Source organism: Crocodylus porosus, unplaced genomic scaffold (genome assembly GCF_001723895.1).
Source record: "Crocodylus porosus isolate Cpor-Errol unplaced genomic scaffold, CroPor_comp1, whole genome shotgun sequence".
In the NCBI taxonomy this organism is placed as follows: domain Eukaryota; kingdom Metazoa; phylum Chordata; order Crocodylia; family Crocodylidae; genus Crocodylus; species Crocodylus porosus.
Window position 1 is genome coordinate 192,243,570 of NW_017728906.1, and position 12,637 is coordinate 192,256,206.

Below are 12,637 nucleotides of genomic sequence, written 5' to 3' on the forward strand. Positions count from 1 at the left end.
AGTACAATGATACTATGAATAAGTTTGCAGGGCTGATGTGGCCTTTGCTGGGCAACAGGTCAATTGAACGCATTGGCCTGCACTGCTCTGTATGGACTATCCCCTGACCAGGAAGCAGCATATCGTTCGGCTCATGCAGCGCTAGAGACTGCTGAGTGGCAGTGCAAATTAGCCTGCCCCTTACAGCGTTGGGAAGATTGGTACATTGCTTCCAATTCAGGATTTAGCCCCCATAAGTGGTGTCTTTGGGGGTGCTGCTGTCTGACACGGTAAATCTGTGGTCAGACATCATCAGACTCTCCATGTCTCAGTCCCCCATCCATAACTTGGGGATAATAGTACTTCCCTGCAACAAAACTTTATCTGCATATAAAATGAACTGTTCCAAACAGGAGATTTTACCACACCTTCAACTCTCCTATGAAATACTTACTTTCATTTCTACCCAAGAGAACTTTTACAGCCTTTTCTCCTATGCCTGAAAAGGGTGCTTGTGCCCAAAAGCTTGCAATTCAAGATTTTTTTTTTGCAAAAATCTAGTTGGTTTAATAAAAGATATCACCTCTGCCATGAGTTCTGATTCCCTGCAACAGAAACATTTTCTGAGGATAAATCCATTAAAGACTTCTTGCAGATGCTGTGGTAATTGTGGCTGTATAAGACTGTAAGAGAAACCGTTTGCTCAGAATTGTACAAACTGAGCTGCAGAAACAAAGCTACCCCACAGGCCTTAAAACTGAAGCAGCCATTAGGAAAACATAAGCAAAAAGAGATCTTACTCAAAGGATTTATTTAGCAATGAACATTACTGGCTTTTAAATATCAGATTTATGTGTAACAGTAATTTTTTGACTTCAGTGATGTAAAAGTGGCAGGCATGCAAGAAGAGATGAAGTTTCAGGAGGGATTTGAATGAGGAAAGCTTATTGGCTTTTGTGTATTAGCATAAATAATGATTTCCTTTAGAATAAACATAGTGCTAATAATGCACAGTGTGACTCCATGATCATTAAAAAAGACTCTCTCTACAGAGGTTGAAGGCAGCACAGGGAACCAGAAGGGAAATTTATTATTATTTGGTTCCGCTGTGGTAAAGCCTTGGAAACCCAGTCAGTAATTCATGGGTGCAAATGATTAGGCTTGCCGATAAAACCAGGTGTGCCATTTTCAGCAGACAAAGCATGTCAATCATCTACTGTCAACCTGTGAAATTACTGAATGCATCACATTGGATCTGTGAACTGACAAGCATCCCTGGCAGGCAATGCTCATTTTATCAGAGTACCAACCAAATGAATTGTGCTTAATTTCAAAATAACAGTTGCAGCCTGCTACATCTTTGGCTCTTTTTCTTCCTTGCAGGGTCAATGATTGTATCTTGCGGGTGAATGAGTTTGATGTGTCGGAAGTCTCGCACAGCAAAGCAGTGGAGGCACTAAAAGAGGCTGGGTCCATTGTGCGATTGTATGTCCGTCGAAGAAGACCTATTCTGGAGACTGTTGTAGAGATCAAGCTGTTCAAAGGCCCTAAGGGTAAGCATGAAAAAGAGAACCTTTTTGTCTCAACATTTTGCTGCATAATTTAACTCTTTGTTATACTCTACCTGGTACCTCAACCTGAAGGGTTGCAGACTGGCTGAGCTGCTGTTGTGTGTTGACAGCAGAAGTGAAATGGTTCTGGACTGCAAGGTTTGGGGCTGTTGGTTGTAGCTGTGTTGGTGTAAGGACATATGCAGACAAGGTTCTTTGGGTAAATGTGATATCTTTTATTAGACCAACGAAATAGTTGGAAAAATTGTTCTTTGCAAGCTTTCGGGTACAAACACCCTTCTTCAGGCACAGGGAGAGCCTGTGTTTGTACCCAAAAGCTTGCAGAGAACAATTTTTCCAACTTTTTAGTTGGTGTAATAAAAGATATCACATTTACCCAAAGAACCTTGTCTGCCTTGAGACTGCAAGGACGTTAGTTCAGGATTTCATGTTTTCTCTGCAGCTGTCGTTAGCCCTGTAATAGTATGTTTAAAATTCAGGTAATTAAGGCACTCTGGTCCTTTTTAGTTGATAAAATGATGATTGCAAAAACTGTTCAGTTCTTGCAGAAGAAACACAGGGATGCAGCAGAAATGTCTGTCTGTAAAATGTCAGACACTCCTCCTTCTTCCATCCTATCTCTGCTAAAGCCTCAGCATTTACCTTTAAATTTAGGACACTGTTGGATGTGGCTGTCTTGAATTCCTCTTATTTCAAAAAGGTCATATGACCACCTCTGACTTCTCCTTCCAAAGGTTTCCGTAGGTTTCTCTCTTCTACACCTATTGTTGAAATGATAAGCAGTAGGAATGCTCAAGATAGAAGGGCTGTGCTTTATTAGGCAATATTTTTTCCCTGCATCAAAATGCCATTGACCATCTAGGTTGAAACCTTCACTGCCCACAGACATAAATCTACCATATCGTCTTTGACTGCTGAACTCTCTGGCTGCTGGAGGGAAAGACTTTCTGAATCGCAGTATTTTATGGAAAACTGAAAATAAAATTACCTGTTCCAAAGTGATTCTATGTTTATGTAAAATGTTTCTCATTACCGTTTGTCTGAAGACATGCTTTTTATTTCTTAAAAACTCTTTTAATCCCATTGCTTATTCTTACATGAAATTGCCTTTTTTAACAGTCTCTTAATTTGCATAGGTAGTAGCACCAACCGAACTTTCCTTTAAAAGAATGTATTTTGGCAACTTTGGATACTATTCTGAGATTATATTTGGTTACTGTGATTCATTGAAACTTCTTGAGACATTGTTCAATGGACTACTGAAAGACAGTGCTGCGCCCTCCAGTCTTGCATATCAGTATTTAAGAATATCATGTCTACTATTCCCAAATTTTAAATGTTCATTTGTGGGGAGAATTTTGCCCTGAGAATCCAGAATTTTGTAATAATACTAATTGGACTTTCAAATGCAAAATAACCTATTCTGGGTCTGTCTCTATGTATATTGAATTGCAACAGTTCAGGGAGCATTGTTTTAAACAATGTGGGATTAAAGAAGTGTGTAGTTTAGCCATCTTTTTGAGCACTAAGGCTAAAGTGACACATCGTTTCAGCTTTTGATGTGACACTAAGAAATGATTTATCATGATTGGCCCAGTAACTGCACTGTAGAAGTGAAAAGATATTAGCTTTTGCTAATAAATTCTTGCCAAATATTTTCATTTAGGGTGTATTGCTGGAAAATAGATATGCATTTTACTACTGGTACAGAACCAAGTAAACACACAAAAGAGAGGCATTTATGATAAACTGAAGATGTTTTACTATCTATTGCTTCAAACATTGAATTGATATTTCTACTGTTATGAATGGGTGTGTCTACACGTGCTTTTACGTGTGCATTAGCCTAATGTGCATTAAAGTGATTTACGCATCTGTCTACATGTGCATATGCTAATACATATTGACGTGGGTGGGTGGACCGACATGGGGCTCAAGTGAGTCCCAGCTCAATGGGTACACACTGCCTTGATGTCCATTAGTGGGTCTACATGTTCGTTAATATAATTTAGCAATTCGCACATAAATTTCATACCGTGAGCTAGTCTGTGTTGTCTGCTCTAGATGGCAGGGCTGGCCCCTTCCCTCTGCTTTCTAGTGGGAGTGGGGTGGGGGGACGGCCAGACACTAGCCTGGCATGGCCCCCTAAAGCTAAGAGGGCAGGGAGGGGGTTTATTCCCCCCTACCTCCCCTCTCCCCCTGGGGACCACATCTGGGGTCTGCCTGGCCAGGCAGAGCAGTCCCTGTCAGGGTAAGCCCCCCCCTTCAGTGGCAGGGGCAGGGGCGTGGCCAGAGCTGGCTGGCCATCACGGCCCCACCATCCTCCTGCCTCGCTTGCCTGAGCTGCTCCCCTGGCTGGTGTCTGGCAAGAGCTGCTTCCCCCCTCCTCCCTGAGGCACACCCTGGCTGGGGTCCCTGTAGGCCAGGGTGGGGTGTTAAACCCCTCCCCAATCTTAGTTAGCAGCCTGCCGGGGCCTGGCCCAGGGTGGCCATCAGAAGACAGTTTTCTGCTACTCTGTCCTCTGTCTTCTGTTGATATGAAACCCAACAACTTTATGCCCTCTATTTCTCTCTTGGTTAGAGGAGGTTAGATGAACACCTTGCTGGGGTCGTTTGACCCCAGTAATCTTTCCTGCCATGGCAGGGGGTCAGACTCGATGATCTACTCAGGTCCCTTCCGACCCTAGAAACTATGAAAAATAGAGGGTATAAAGGCATAAGGTTTCGTATCAATAGAGGACAGAGGACAACCAGACCGTCCTTTATGATGTCCAAACTAGCCTGGCCACACACCCCCCCACCCCCGGTCAGCTTCCCTCCAGCCTTGCAGCTGCTGCAGAAGGGAAGGGAAGGCTCCTTCTAGCGCCCCCAGCTTCTGGCCTGAGCCACTGTAGACATATGCCTGCATTTCCAGTATCAAAAGGAAATGTCTATTCACTTGCAAGTTGGTTCAATCTGTGCAGTTTAGACTAACCTGCAAAGACTGAATCAGTTCAGGCTCGGGCTTTTTGAATGTCTGTCCTTAGCCTCAGAGATCATCTAGTCCAACCCCCTGCCTGAGGCAGGATCCCTATCCAAACATCCCATACAAGCTAATCTAACCTTATACATAAGACCACCCTCAACCCTGACACAACATAGGCCTAACACCCTAACCTGCCACTAGTAAAGCAGGGAAAGCATGGCAGCCAATGCCCTGCTTCTATAAAATGTTGTCAATGTACATGTAAAATATACAATTCTGTTGTTAAGAGCTAAGTATCTATTTTTCTATTTTAGCATTTCTGAGAGTAAATAACTGGAAATTAGTTTTAAAATGTTAAAGTAGAATAACCAGCTCCTGGCAAGGACAGTGTTTTTTGCTTCCATAACTCCTGTATAGTACATGAGAAGGAAGCCAGAGGAAATGAAGGAAGCATAAATATCTGTATCTATATCTAGATATAGATATACAGATATACCCATATAATTTATATTGTTCTGTTTTAGAACACTCCTTGCATCTGGAGCTCAACAGCTAGTTTCTGACGTAAGTATGTATGTATCTGTTACTGTATTTTCTTGTATACACTACACCCTGGAATAAGATACACACCTTGTTTTTGATAGGCAGAGTAAAGAAAATAAGATGTTTACTTGTAATAAGTACCTGAGCGGCAGCAGATAGGAAGCCAGACCTGGTCACTGTTCCACTCCCTGTGGATCCTAGGTTTTACTTTGGTTTTACCCCATAAGCAGTAGAAACTGCTCCTACTGTATTGTACACTCCAGTTTCCAGCACTTGGTTTTTGGGGAAAAAGTGAGTGTTATATGCAAGAAAAGATGGTGTGTGTATGTATTAGAAAAGTCTTATCTTAAGCTTCATAAACAAAAACACTTTCTTATAAAGGAATGTATGTAAGGAAACTTTTTGTATCTTCTTCTTCTTCCCTCTCTTGTTCCATCTAAGCGGGGTTGCTGTTGCAGATCATGGCTTGGTCATACGTATCTTTTTCAACCAAATCCTTCTATCTCATGTCCCTCCCCACTATCTCACTCCATGTCATCTTCAGTCTTCCTCTTCCCCTTCTCCCTGCTAGTGCCATTCTTCTCCCACATATTCTTCCAGACTTCGTTACACATGCCCTTACCATGCCAGTCTCCTCTTTTATACTTTCTTAGATGCCTCCACTATCTTCACCAATACTTTGATATAAGTATTCCTCATTTTATCCATCTTTGTCACTCCACACATGCATTTTTGTATAAAAAGCTTTACACACACACACATACACACACACGTATACATATGTCATAGGCATATGCCTCTGTGTGTGCGTATGCACACACACATAGTGGGGTGGCCAAAGTTCCTAACCCTTCAAGCTGCAAGGCTAACCCTTCTTGCTATTATAGCAAAGCTGAGAGCCACAGGACACAAACTGATGAGATCTGCACGCAGCTCAAATACTAAATTTCTGTTAAATAAGAGTAAAAAATCAATAGGAAAACAACAGAGAAAGAAATGTTTTTAGTTAGCTATTTCTTTTTCCTTCAGATGTCTCATCTAAATTGTCTGGCAGTTGCAGGTATCTTTGTGGCTACAGTTTGCCAACCCCCCGCCCCTCTCCCCCCCAATATATTTGGTATCTGTGTTTGTGATTGAAAATTTTGAAACTGATCTTTTTAAGTCTGTGGCATTTTTACCTGGATATTTCAAATTCTTATAAACAATGAATCAAGTCTTGAGAGGCAACTCTTGGAGTAAATTAGTCACAAAATAATTTGCCTGTGGATTCTTTGATATCATTGCCAGGAGCCATAGAAACCAGTTAGTATTTCTATACCCAGAAAGACTTGTAAATACTCACCTTATTCTCAACAAGCAAAACTGAGTGCATTTTTATAAGAAGTATAGTGAAATGCTAAGTGTACTATAACAGATATCTTTAAAATACTCCTTTGCCTGTCTTTCTTTATAAATGTACTGTTGACTTCTTTATTCACTGTGCTGAGAATGTGCCACATAAAACCTGAGCTTTGTCCTCTACAACATTACCTAAATTGGAAGGTCACCTGCTGTGCTTGTGTGTTTATGGGCAGTATGTTATACCTGTCAATGTTTGAAAGCTATAAATAAGGGATTTTACAGGAGATAAAGACAGAATGCATTTAATTTCAACGTAGGTGTGTAAGACTTGGGGGATATTTTTGGAGGTATTAAGTATAAAACATTTTAATGTTTTCTACAAATTAGTTTTACTAGGGATGGATGGCACATAAAATAATTTTCCACAATGCATAGGATCATGACTTCTGTATCTAGCAGCAGGACTGAAGCCAGAATATTACCAATATATTTTAAAGGCAAAACAGTTCAGCATCTGTTATATGGGGTAAAAAGACAGCCAGTAGATAGCCCCTCTTCCATGAGACTGTTTGGAACAGAGATGGATGAAGATGTATGTGAACTGCTTAGCATACGTCCAGGTTTTCAAATGGTATCAAAGTAGTATGGTTACATCTGACTGTGTGCATTCAAAAATTTGCCTTATAAGCTAGGGAGACATTCAAAAAGCCTGAGCCTGAATTGATTCAGTCTTTTCAGGTTAATCTAACCTGGCTAGGCTGAATAAGTTTTGTAACTAGACAGACATCCCAGAAATGCGGGCACATGTCTGCAGTGGCTCAGGCTAGAAGCTGTCTCTTCCCTTACACAGGGCTGAGCTGAGGGGGGTGTGGCCAGGACCTGGCAAGACACCATGAGGCGGGCTAGATTCTCCCCTTGATAACAGAGCATTTATCAGCTCTGTTATCAGCATTTAACACCTCATCAGAAAACAAAGCCTTGCTCATTACAAGCTCTTCTTTAAAAGCTTTTTCCAGCCTCTGGCTTCTTTACTATTCATTCCATCCAGGAACAGCTCACACACCAACTGCAGATGCTTCCTCAGCCTGACAAAGGGTTTTTAAACCTAAAAGCTTGCTAAGAATTTTTTTTCCAACTATTTAGTTTGTCTAATAAAAAAATCAGATTTACCCAAGGAACCTTGTCTGCCTTTTCCGAAGGAAGGAGTGTAAGAACTTTACCATCTGAGCTGCTGATTACCTCCAAAAAGCCCGAAGTGGACGCTGTCCTATCTACCTTACACAGCATGCTGGCTACAGTCTGTGCTGTGGGAAAGAGGAGGAAGGGATCTCTGCTTAAGCAAGGAGTGAGGGACGGGGAGGGGGGCACGGGGAAACCAGCAGACCCTGCTGTGCCTGCAGGTCTCTGCCGGAGCTCCAGCCAGGGAACAGAAGGGAAGGGCCAGCTCTGCTTTGGAGCAGAGAGCCCCACCCAGCCCAGAGAGCATGCTGGGATGCTGGGGAGATGGTTTAGCTTAAACCAGCAAAAGATGTGGGACAGACATTGAATAAATCAGTTTGACCCAAATCAGTTAAGTCTGATGCTACAGTCAACCAAGTTTATTTCAAACCGGTTTCAGCCATTTTCAGATTGGTTTATGTGCACTGAAGATCTGTTCTGTTACAGGTTTAAGCCAGTTTCTAATCACTTAAACCGGTTTATGTGTACTGTCTGCCCCCAGCCTGAGCCCTGCTTAATGTATGTGAGTTATCTTCTGTTATTTAGAATGAATATTGAAAGCTGGCAAAATGCAGAATCTGCCTTTGTATCAGTGCTGCAGAAATTATTTCCAGGACACATGTAGCTTTCAATCAAACACACAGTTTTTAGTAATTTGCTATTTTGAAGAAATGCATCTGCACAGCATTCATGAATAGCTGGTCTTTTGTTTGTTGGTGTGTTTCAAAACTCTCCCGCCAGAGCTTAGCAGCCAGTTTGTTAACAGTAGCAGCAGCATGTTACATGGGAGAGATGGGGAAGGTGACTTTCTGATTGAAAGTCCATGGGATTAAGGTTTCTAGGGGACTTGTGCACTTTTGAAAATTCTGTCCCTGAAAATACCATATAATATTCTTCCCTGCATTCAGGAACCTAACAAAGACAGTAGCAATGAGAATGGATTCTCTTTTTTTAAATCAGCAGAATAAAAACTGTGTTTGTTGCAGTGTTTGTCACAAAGAAAACTGCATGCAAGAATTTATCACAGAGCACTGTCTAGAAAGCTGTTTGGCCAATGCTTGTAATGTAGCATGTGAATTAGCTTCCTGTGAGACCTTGCAAAAAGGTGTATTATCATTTTTGCTGTTGTTCTTTCTTATTAACAAAAGAATTACAAACTTTAGCAACATTTTCTGCAATACCCCAAGTGTTTGAAATTATAATGTACAAACCCATTTGATCATATTTGAGCATGCTAAAACAAAGGCGTTGCGTGCATCTCTGAGGCCTTGCGGAAGCTTTGCTGTTTTATTTTTCTGTACATTTAAAAATCCCAAGCTATTGCATTGATCACTGATTGGTTTTAGAAGTTTAACTTAAGTTTTCATTCACGTTTTAAAGGATCAATCAGACAAGCCTGTGACGGAAACTCTGACCATGCCCTTAGGTACTCTGACCTCCTGTGACTAGATTATCCATAACTGTTATGGCAACACAAATGTAAAAGCTTAAAGCTGCTGAAGCCTTTATGCTTCAAGTTCAGAGGCATTAGTGCCATCCTTTCCCACAGACAAAGTGCAGCCATGTACTTTCAGTCCGAATTGCTTTTATTGCACATCAGCAGAGGGTTGCAAAAGCAGAAGGGTGCACAGTGCTTTTCTCTGTAAGAGGCTGAGTTTGAATTGGATACAGAGGGGTGGCTTCCACCAGGAGATGGCAGAGCTCTAGAAATGTAAAAATGCAATGAAAGCCTGTCATTTGCAAAGCAACACACGCACTACCTTATCCTCATTGAGGGGCTCTGTGGGAGGGAGCTGTGCCTCTCTCTTTTGGGAAAGCAAAGGTGACTTTTGTAATAAAAGGGATGCAGCTGTGGAAAGAGGGGAACTTCTGTGAAATATCGCCTCTTGTGTTTCTACTGATATTTGCGTGGTCCTCCATGCTACAGTCTTCTCTGTAAACTGATTCACTTAAATATCATAACTGGACTTTAGGAACCTAAAATATACTTTGGTGCTTCTGTGTCAGTACTCCCTACTGGCCATGGACATTTTGCCTGCAGAAAAAGAGCAAAAGTAATCAGGTCAACTGGAGGAGAGAGCTCCACAGTGAGGGCTGCAGAGATTTTTTTTTCTCAATATTTCTGAGTCTTTCCACCCTCCAGAAAGTGTGTGTTTTAGGCACAAAGCTAAATTCTGCTGTGACAGCCAGTATCGTGGCTGTGTATAGACATTACATTTTTCTAGGTTTAATCCAGATTACAGCTGTCACCGTATACATATAAACATCTGTAGTCCGAATGAAAATTGGCTCCAATCTGAGTGAATTCAGGTTTAAAGTTAATACAGGATAGGCCAGTCCAAACTAGGCAATTTAAACTGTAGTAATTAACATGTAGATATAGCAGGTAGCTAGTTAGGGCTTGCTGCTGCTTGTGCCCACCACCCAGTGTAGCACCAGATGCCCCCTGCTGTTTTTGCAAGAGCTCAAGCCCAAGTCCTTAACCCTAGGCATACTTACCACATACTTGCTTTACAGAGTTTTAAAATCAGATGAAAAGGAAACCTCTCGTTTCTGTGTAGTGGAATTCTACTAGTGTTAAACTAACAAGCAGAGATGGTATTGCAAAACACATAATAAGCAGGGCTGCCGCAGTTAGTTTACATGGTTACCACAAACACAAATTAACCTGTTAATTTTTCATTGCATTAATCGCACACATCATTTGGACCAGCGGAGTGGACCAGCTCCAGACCCGCCAGAATCCTTGGGCACAGCCCTGACCCCATCCCACCTTGCACCTGCTTTAGACTCACCCACCCACGCTGAGCAGTGGCAGTGGCCAAGCTGCTATTTGGCATGGGGGAAAAGCGGCTCCTATCCCTCACTGCTGCCAGGCCCTTCTTGCTGCAGCTTCCCAGAGCCTGCTTCCAGGCTGCCCTGCGGCTCCTCACTGCTGCCATCACCACTTGCTCTGGGCCACCCAAGGGAGAAGCAGTGGCAGTGCAGAGGAGCCTCAGGCAGCTTGGGCAAGTGCCTGGCAGCGGTGAGGGAGAGGGGCCCTTTTTCCTCCTTGCAGAATATCAGCTTCTTCCTGGGCACTGCTGCTCCTCAGCATGGGCAGATGAGTCTGGAGCAGGAACAGGATGGGCTGGTGTCGGCACAGGTTGCAGCTGGCCCTTTCCAGCCAGGGTGAGTCCACAGCAGGTGCGGGTCAGGGCTGGGGCTGCGCGCTGCTGGTAGTGGTGGAAAGGACCCGCAGGGTGCACGGGTTGGGTGGGGGGATGTTGACTACTCTTTAATTGTGCAGTTAAAGTTGTAATTCATTGCAAGTTTTTTTTTTTAATCTTGCAATTACTTGTGGTAAATTGTTTTAATTGTTTGTCAGTCCTAATAACAAGGTTTAGATATCTTAAGTCATGGTGTCATATATGTAAAGGAGAGCCAGTTTAAAACTCCAAAATATTGAGTTCAGTAATGATAGCAGTTTGTGATCTCACAGCTATGTTTGTTTTTCAAACCAAAAATCAGAAGAGCCCTAAAATCCTGACCTCCCTTCCCAGAAGATGACATTTGGAAGAAAACACAGCTGTGGAAAAGAAGCTTGGTTTTATGAAGAAGAGCAGCTGAGTAACATGAAATTTAAAAACATAAACTAAGAAACAACATAAAACATAACTGATTCTAGCAGCTTGAACCCCATTCTCATATTTAGATTCGCCGTTCTTAGTTTATTTATTTACATAAAACAGTACAATCAAATGGACAATAAAACTGTATGCAGTAGAATAACATATGTGCTTTACACTTCGCTAAAAGCATACACCGATGATGATATTTATTCTTTGATTTAACAATTTGTACTCAAAGGCCACGTCGACACGAATGTGGACTTTTAGTTCCCTGGGTTCAGCTAGCAGCCGTGCACCTTGTGCCACCACTAGTTGTCCCCAGGGAATCCCTGTGCCACATGTCCTCTGGCACATGGCAGGTTGCCCCGGGTGGGGTAGGGGAGGCTGGGGCAAGCACTGGGCTGCAGGAGGCTGGGGCTAGCCCTCCCGGGGTTGCAGCAGTGGCTTCTCAGAGCCTGGCTGGCAGCCAGAGCATGACTCCAGCTGGCCAGGCTCCAGTTTTTAGCATTGCCCCCATGCGTGCCATTCTGCCTTTTCTTTGTGCTTGTTTTTTAACCCCTGTATCTCCAGGGGTCGGAAAACCCCACCACACTGCTGCCTTACAGAGCAGAGTACAGCTGAACATGCAGTATGTGGTGCTGCAGCCATCTGCAGCACCACATACTGCATGGCTGTGGTCATCTGGATGTGGCCAGATAGTGCTTAGGAGCTCAAGTTCTGGAGCAGTCTCTTCTGGTATTATGTAGTGTACAAACAAAGAACTTAGATGTTTTTTGCTCCCAAACAATATATAAGGCAATAGAGTAAGAACCATGTTTACTGGTGAACTAAATTACAAAAGAAGAAGAGCTCAGGTCATCGGAAACCACAGATGGGAATATCAGTTCTCTTTCTTATTGCCTTCAAATCTGAATAGAACTGGAGAAATGAAATTTTGTAGATAAACACTTTATCTAAACACATAATTTTGGAGTGCTGAAACAGAGATGGAGACAATCCTGAAAACTGTGTACAGCCACTCTCTGACTCATTATCTTTTGATAGAAAGGATTCTGACAAGCCAAAAACCTGGTCTTTTTTAGTTAGATCTGAAAATGGCTTTTTCCTACTGCTGATGAATTTGACCCAAGATGAATTTCAATTGATCGCTCAAGAAAACATTAAAGTGCATAAGTGATGTAGTGGGAGGCACTTATTTTTCCTTTCTGTATTCATATAAATAAGCACTGAATGTGGCTGTTCAGTTTCTTGCATGTAGCGAGCATGTCTCTGTGTTTCATAGATTTCATAGACATCAGGGCTGGAAGGGACCTCGGAAGATCATCAAGTCCAGCCCCCTCCCCGAAGGGCAGGAAGTCAGCTGGGGTCATAGGATCCCAGCAAGATAAGCAACCAATTTACTCTTGAAG

General features: G+C 42.5%; 1 protein-coding gene across 4 annotated transcripts in view; it reads left to right on the forward strand.

Annotated features, from left to right (window-relative positions):
• The window catches only part of DLG2 (discs large MAGUK scaffold protein 2), a 1,592,593-nt gene that overhangs the window by 1,096,483 nt on the left and 483,473 nt on the right, over positions 1-12,637 (forward strand). For all 4 annotated transcript variants that reach the window (XM_019530402.1, XM_019530399.1, XM_019530401.1 and 1 more), the window contains one exon: positions 1,363-1,532. In XM_019530402.1, coding sequence (XP_019385947.1) covers positions 1,363-1,532 — 170 coding nt within the window. The remainder of the gene's footprint in view (positions 1-1,362; positions 1,533-12,637) is intronic.